Raw genomic sequence first — 8334 nt, forward strand, 5'->3', positions numbered from 1 at the left:
CACTATGGAACTCATGGTGATCCTCCTACCTCTGCCTCCTGAGTGCTGGGATTAAAGGCGTGCGCCACCATGCCCAGCTTGGGGTTTTATTTGATATGGAGTGTCACTACATTATGGCTCAGGCTGACCATGAATCCCTGAGCTCCAACAATCCTTTTGCCTAAGTCTCCTGAGTAGCTGGGCCTACGGGTGCACATCACTACATACATCACATTTAGTGTTATGAGCATGAGCCAGTGCGAGATTTGAAATGCATAACATGTATGTGTGCTTGCCTGTGTGTATGTGCAGACACATGTGCACATGTGCTTATGTGTATGGATTCCTAGGACAACCTTGGGCATCATTCCACAGGCATCATCCATTTCTTTTGAGTCAGAATATCTCATTGGCCTGCAAGTCAACAAATAGCCGAGACTAACAGTCACTGAACACCAGAGATCCTTCTGCCTCTGCCTCCCCACTGCTGAGAATACAAGCCTATGCTACCTTAACCAGCATTGGTATTGGGGATCAAACTAAGGTCCTCATGCTTCCAAGACAAGTACTTTACTCAATGGTCTATCTCCCCAGTCCTATTGCCTCACTTCTTTATCACAACATCCCTTTGAGGGAGGCCCTGTCATTTATCCCCCTTTCACAAATGAGAAAACTGAGACTTTTAGAATTGACATACTGCCTACAATCCCATCTACCCACATACCTAGTAATAGAATCCAGAGGCTTAGTTGGCCACCCCAAGCTTCTTATCAAGGGCAACTGAATTCAAGTCAACTGAAACCTTTAAGAGGTACCTTCAGGGATGTTGAGGAGAATAGCTGAATTGCTAGAAAACTACACTTTGGTGAGGGGTGGTATCTCAGGATTCAGTACAGTCCTGAGAAACTTGGCTGGGTTTAACATCTCTACCTTCAAGAGGAAGCCCAGCTCTAGATCCATAAGATATCAAGACAAAGCTCTGAGGAAAGACTCCCAGCATCCATCCTAGTGATGGAGCTGAAATAACCATAGGAATTGGAACTTCCCCCTCCCAGGCCCAACACAGCACTGTGATTGGTCATTGAGTGGGTTCCTGCTATCAGGAATTGAGTTTAGCTGGAAGAAATTAGAAGGCAGGAAAAGAGAATGGGTGAGGCTAGGATAGGTCAGGAGCCCAAATTTATAACTCTGTCCAGGTTTAGGTGCAAGCACAGCATGGACACTATTAGATACAGCACATAGGGCAGTGGGAATGAAGAGGTCCCTGGAGGTAAGAGTAATGAGACTGTACTGCCTGCCTCCTTGGGTTTCTCTTCCAAAGATCTGGGTTTTTATAGGGAAGGGAGGAGAAAGCGCAGGACGCCCCAGGAAAGCAGGCAGCAGACACACCTCAGCCATAGACCCATTGAGACTGGCTTTGGAATTCCAATTCTGCCACTTAGGAGCCATGTTGTGGTGGTCAAGGTACTTAGCCTTGTAGAACTCAGTCCTGTAGGATTCAGGCATCTGTCTTCTGTTAGGGTGCTTGGAACTCTGCAGAAAATGACTTTTGTTCCTGATCCTGGCTCTCCTGGTGGTCATTGTTCTGTGGGCTCTTATTCTGAGCATTCTCTTTTCCAAAGGTGAGTGATGTTTCAGTGGGGAATCTGTTGTATAGCACCTGGAGGATGCAAACCTACCCCTCCATGGTGCACCAGCTAGAGTTCTGAACCCTGCCTGGGTCTGAATGTGAGCAAGTGTGGAAAGAAAATGTGTGCACGCATTATGTGTGAGAATAATCACGTTTCCCATAAAAGTGTGCACATATCATATGAACTGTATGTCTGATCCACACCCCTGTGGGTTCCAAGACATGGGTCCTTGAACCTTCTGAGTAAGGGGAGGGTTCCTAACTCCCCACACTGCACCTACAAGAGCTTCTTTCTGCAGCCTCCATGGAGTGTGGGGCACTGCTTGGCTACCAGGACCTGCTGAAGACCAATGGTGAGTGCAAAACTACATAAAGGTGGTGTTTGCAGACCCTGAATATGAGGGGAAAGAAAGCCTGAAACTCCAAGTGGGTAGTGGATGGGTGGGGTTCCCAAGGCCCATCAGGATGACTCCCATTATCAGTTACCTTCTCATTGTGGAGACAAAATATTTGACAAAAATCAGTTTAAGTTGGAGGTTGTTAAAAAGTTTTAAAAATCAGTTTAAAGGAGACAGGGTTTAATTCAGCATAAAGTTCCAGGTCACAGGCCATCATAGTGGGAAAGACAACAGCAGTAGCTTCAGGTAGTCACATTCAGTCCACAGTGAGGAAGCAGAGAACAATGAATGCTGCTGCTCAGCCAGCTCTCTTTATTTTTACACATCCGGGATCCCAGTCCATAGAATGGTGCCACAGTGAATATGGGACTTCCCACCTCAATTAACCTAATCTAGAAAATCCCTCAGAGACATGCCTACAGAATCATTTCCATGGTGATTCTAAACCTCTTCAAATTCACAACCCGAGATTAACCATCACAGCTCCAAATTGAGAAAAGTTTCCCCTGAGTTTCTCCCCACCCCATTGCTAACACACACATACACAAACACACACACACACACACACACACACACACGACTTGCTTGGGGGAGGGGTCTCCTTCCAGCCTCAGAGCAGAATGCAATGCTGGGTGCCTTGAAAAAGGAAGTGGGAACCTGCAAGGACTGCTGTGAGTAGTGGATTAATGGAGGGATAAAGAGGTGGGAATTGGGGCAGAAGGATAGGGGAAGCCCATGGGGGCAAGGCTGTGGTCTCAGAAAGTCCTCTCCACACCACACACACACCATGTCTCCATAGGCTCAGGAATAAAAGTGCAGCTGCAAAAGACTGTCACTGAGTTTCAGGAAATGCAGGCAAAGCTGATGAAGCAAGAGAGGTCCCTTGTATCACTGCAGGAGCATGGTAAGAACTAGATAGACCATGGCCCCTGACCCAAATCATGCCCATCTCCACCCTGACCCTGATTTGGCTCCTGACCTTCACTACAACATCTAACCACAGTCCCACCTGGATTCTTCCCTATTACTATTGTCCTAACATTACTTTTTTTTTTTTTCTAATACTGGGAATTGCACCTAGGATCTCATTAGACAAGCACTGTACCACAGCCTTCTTTTTACTTTTCAGTTTAAGACAGGGTCTCACTAAGTTACCCAGGCTGGCTTTGAACTTGTGATCCTCCCCTGCCTCAGCTTCCTAAGTAGCTGGGATGACAAACATGACCTACCAGGCCTGGCCTAATATTATTCATGACCCTGACACCAACTGTGGGCACAGATCTTGACCTGTATGTGTGTGTGTGTGTTTATGTGTACGTAAGTGCAGGTATATATGTGTGTACATGTGCTTATGTGTACATGCATGTGGAGGCCAGATATTGGGTGTCCTCCTTACTGGCTGTCTACCTTATTCTTTGAGGCATGCTGTCTGGCTGAAATTAGAGCTCACTGGCTAGACTAGCTAGCCAGTAAGCCCTAGGGACACCTTTGCTTCTGCCTTCCCAGCTCTGGGATTTAAGACATGTACCAACATGCCCAACTTTTTCTTTTTAAGTGTTATATTGGTTTGTTTAAATTTTATTTTTTAAAATGGCTATACTCTTATATCCCATCTCCCCTGTGCCCAATCCACTGAGGGCCCTTCTCAGTGGGTTATTGGTATTCACTGTGGAGTCATGAAGACTTCAGTCAAACTCTGTGGACAGGCTATACCTTGGGATATTCCTACCCACTCTGTGGTTCTTACAACCTTTCTGCCCCCTCTTCTGTGCTGTTCCTTGAGCCTTTGTACATGCCCAACATTTTTTGTTGTTGTTGCTTTTTCAAGGTAGGGTCTCACTCTAGCCCAGGCTGACCTGGAATTCACTATGGAGTCTCAGGATGGCCTCGAACTCATGGCAATATGCCTCTGCCTCCTGAGTGCTGGGATTAAAGGCATGTACCACCACGCCAGGCCCAACATTTTTATGTGGTACTGAGGATCCCAATTTGGGTTCTCATGCTTGCACTTGAAGCACTTTACCCACTGAACTATCTCCCCAACCCCAAAATCCCAATCTTAACCCCAGCTAAAAACATGCACTTTCTTGGCCTGCTAGTGACCCAGGGTTTGGCTGAAGCAGGCAGGGACCGGGAAGATGTCTGCAGTGAATTATTCCAGATGCTGGAGGCAGTCAAGCACCAGAATGGTGAGAAAGATATGCACTGAGACAGGGAGGCAAGTGGACCCTGCCTGGTGGCCTTGAGGCATCCTCTATCCAGCAAGACCCACACTTAGATCTTGCCTGGTTTCTCTGGCTCCTTCTTACCTCTAGATAGTCTCACATTCTCCTAACCCCACTCCATAACAATTCACCTCTCTGGCCCTCACCACCTGACAGGCACCTGTGAGCAGTGTCCCACGTCATGGTTACCCTTCCAGGGCTCTTGCTACTATTTTTCTGAACCACAAACCACATGGGAGGCAGCACAGCACCACTGTGCAGGATACAGTGCCCACTTGGTGATTGTCACAGACTTGGATGAGTAGGTATATGCCTGGGGCTTGGCAGAGGAGCGGAAGCAGTGTACAACTGAATTGGTATAGCTCAGGAAGTGGAGCAGAATCACAGATTTTCCCATTTAAGAGTTCTCTGCTCCCTTCTAGGGATTCCTGAGTCAGCATACATGTGGTAGAGGCTATTGGCTTGGCCTGAGGGGTGTTTGCCACTTCCACAAGGTTCAAGGACACCAGTGGGTGGATGCAGTCTCACTCGCCTTCAGGTGAGCAGAAGGTTATAGAAGAGAGTTGGGAAGAGGGATGATTTATACTCTAGAAGAAGTTATTTTTGGCTGTATCTCAGGACTAGTTTCTTAAGGATGGGAAAACTAGATTTCAGGAATTTGTTGAGGGCTAAATTTGGGGCTATATAGCTATAAATGTGAATACTTGCTTAGCATGCACAAAGGCCTGGGTTCAACTCCCAGCACCTCATAAACTACACACAATGGTACATGCCCATTCAAAACACTCAGGAGGTAGAGGCAAGAGGATCAGAAATTCAAGGTTCTCCTCAGCTACACAGTGAATTCAAGGCCAGCCTGGGCTACAGCAGTGAGAGGGATGGCTGGATCTGTGAGAAGAGGAGCAGCTGCTGACTCCACCCAGTGCCCTGGTGCCATACCCACTGCCCAGGGTGAATGAGAGGTGTGGCTCATATTCCTGGAGACCACAGCCAAAGTTTTCTTTTTCCCATCCACCACTATTGACAGCCATACATTGACAGCCATATTGACAACCTGCCCAGGCCACACCCTGAAAACAATTTCAATTCACTGAAACCCCCTAAACTCCCACCTAACCTATCAGTCCCCAAATTTCTGCTCCAAAAACCTGGCCATCTGACTTCTTCCTGTCTTCCTAAATACAGTGAAGAAGCTGTTTGATTTTCCTATATGCCTCCACCCTTGCTTAACACCCTGACTTGGAGCTGGCTTCACAAATGTGTCTCATCAATGTTTGGGAAATGAACCTAGGCTCCTGGATCTGTTCTCAGCTTTGCCTCAGAACCCTTAAGGTGATTTTTAAAGTGACTCTTGACCTCTGTATCAGTTACTTTCCTGTTCTTTGTACAAAATATCTCATAAAAATCTGCTTAAGGGAAGAAGAGTCTATTTTAGTTCATAGTTTCAGGTTACAGTTCATCATAGTGGGGAAGGCATGGCAATAGGAGCTTAAGGCAACTGGTCACATTTGGCACAATGAGGAAGCAGAGCATGAGGAATGCTGCTACTCAGCCATCTCTCTCCTTTCTGTACAGTCCTCAGCCTCAGTGCTGCCCACAGTTGTTGTAGTTACCTTCTCATTTATCTTTAGGAGCAGAAATTATGCAAGGTATTATATCAGTAGCTCAGTGTCTCCTCACTGCAGAGATTACAGGCAGCCCAAGACAAGAGCCTGAGGGAGGGAAAAGCTGCTCTGGATGGGGTACATAGTTCCTTCCACTGGGCAGGGAAACCTGGAAACACATCCTAGAGAAGATGGGGTCTTGGTGGCAGCTGGAATTTTAGAAGGTGGGGCTGGGGAAGGGAAGAGGCTTGCAAGCAGAAGGCCAAGTGAGAGCCCAACCAGCCTGGCAAAACAGGAGACTGTAGAATAGGGTGAAATCCACATGACGGTTTTGGATGGACAGATGCTGGCTTTAACAACTGGATACTTTTGACCTGAATTCACCCTGTACTCCCAAAGTTTCCTGCTTCCATCCTGGGGATCTAGAGGCTGTCTAAGAATCTCCAATGGAAAGAGGCCCAGTTGAGAGAAACAGGCTAGTAGCCATTAGGTCTGTGTAGAACTGGTCCAGAATAAAAAGCTGCTGAAAGTTCCCTGAATGTTTGGCTATGGCAGATGGAACAGAAAAAAAGAGAACATCATTTATGATAGAGAACATTTTTATTATTCTTTGGAATACATTTCTAGTCAACTTCAATCCCCAGCCCTGCCCCAGGCCACCACCAACCCACTTTCCATCTCTTTCGATCTTACTTATCCTTTGTAAAACTTAATCTGCAAATAGAGGATCATGAGAAGGGAGGAAGAGATCTTAAGGAAGTTGGAAGATAGGGTAAAGGAATACATGTAATAAAAATGCAGATGGGGACTAAGTAGGCAAAGATAGGAGCTGGGGAAGGGAAGTGGGAGGAGAATGAATAAGAACAAAGTATAGTTACACATATGTATGAAGATGCCATGATGAAAACCATTACTTTGTATGCTAACCTAAAAAAAAAAAATTTTTAAATAGATTGTGAGGCTGAGTAGATGGCTTCATGAGTAAGAGTACTGGCTGCACAAGCATGAGCATCTGAGTTTGGTCCCACATAAAAAGCCCAGTATGGTGGTGCATACCTGTAATCTCACACTGAGCAGGGTAAAAACTAAAGGATTGTTGGCACTCTCTACTCACCCTGTCTAATCAAACAATGTGAGCTCCAGGCTATGAGAGATTCTGAGGGAAATAAGGTGAAAGAGGATGTCTGACTTCTGGCACATGGGGTATGTATATCTGCACACATGTGCACACATATACACATATCACATGTACACACATGTGAACACACACAGAAGCATTACCACATGCTACACATGCATATCCAAAACATAGATGTTTATAATGTAGAATTTCCATTGACCTAGACAATAAAAAACTGCAGTCTAAAAAGTATTTTAAAAAGAAAAAAAATAGAATTGCAGTCTTGGGCTGGGGAGGGCTCAGTCAGTAAAGTGTTTACCACATTGGCAGGAGGACCTGAGTTCAATCCCTAGGATCCAGCTTAAAAAAACAAGTGTAGGGCTGGAGAGATTGCTTAGTGGCTAAGATGCTTGTCTGAAAAGCCTAAGGACCCAGGTTCGACTCCCTAGAACCCATATAAGCCAGATGCACATGGTGGCATATGTGTCTGAGTTCTTTGGTAGTGGCTAGAGGCCCTGGTGCTTGCTAAGTCTCTCTCTCTCTCTCTCTCATAAGCAAATAAATAAAAATAAAAAATTAAAATAAGAGTTGGTGAGATGGCGTAGCCGTTAAGGCACTTTCCCACGAAGCCTGAGAATTCATGTTTGACTCTCCAGGTTCCACATAAGCCAGATGCACAATGACACAAGCACACAAGGTTGCACACACAAGCTGTGCACACAAGGGGGCGCACACATCTAGAGTTCAGTTGCAGTGGCTGGAGGCCCTGGCATGCCAATGTTCTCTCTCACTCTCCCTCTCTCTCTCTCTTTCACATTCTCACATAAAAAGGCAGTCTGTTGAACTTGCCTCAAAAAATAAAATAAAACACCAGGTGTGGTGGCACACTCTTATAATCCCAGTGCTGGGGAGGCAGACAGGAGGATCCTGGGGCTTGCTGACCAGCCAGTCTAGCCTTGTTGATGAGCTCTAGGCCAGTGAGAGAGCAAGTCTCAAAAATTGAGGTGGGAGCTGGGCGTGGTGGCTCACACCTTTAATCCCAGCACTCGGGAGGCAGAGGTAAGAGGATCGCCATGAGTTCAAGGCCACCCTGAGATGACAGAGTTAATTCCAGGTCAACCTGGACCAGAGTGAGATCCTACCTCGAAAAAAAAAAAAAAAATTAAGGTGGGGCTGGAGAGATGGCTCAGCAGTTAAAGGCACTTGCTAGCAAAGCTAAACAGTCTGGGTTCAATTCTTTGGTACCCATGTAAAGCCAAATGCACAAGGGGGCACATGTATCTGGAGTTTGTTCACAGAGGCAGAGGCTCTGGCTTGCCCATTCTCATTCTCTCTCTCTCTATCTCTCTCTCTCTATCGATCTATTTATCTATTTACC

At 46.2% G+C, this 8334-nt stretch overlaps 1 protein-coding gene across 1 annotated transcript; it reads left to right on the top strand.

Annotated features, from left to right (window-relative positions):
- The first annotated feature begins 1194 nt into the window (after positions 1 to 1194).
- On the top strand, positions 1195 to 4774 carry Clec4g (C-type lectin domain family 4 member G). The gene is given in 8 exon segments (XM_012952143.1): positions 1195 to 1246; positions 1500 to 1601; positions 1909 to 1962; positions 2616 to 2678; positions 2807 to 2911; positions 4107 to 4196; positions 4389 to 4537; positions 4655 to 4774. Coding segments are annotated over 8 exon segments (735 nt in total).
- The last annotated feature ends 3560 nt before the right edge of the window (positions 4775 to 8334 follow it).

This window comes from Jaculus jaculus, chromosome 5 (genome assembly GCF_020740685.1).
Source record: "Jaculus jaculus isolate mJacJac1 chromosome 5, mJacJac1.mat.Y.cur, whole genome shotgun sequence".
Lineage (NCBI taxonomy): Eukaryota > Metazoa > Chordata > Mammalia > Rodentia > Dipodidae > Jaculus > Jaculus jaculus.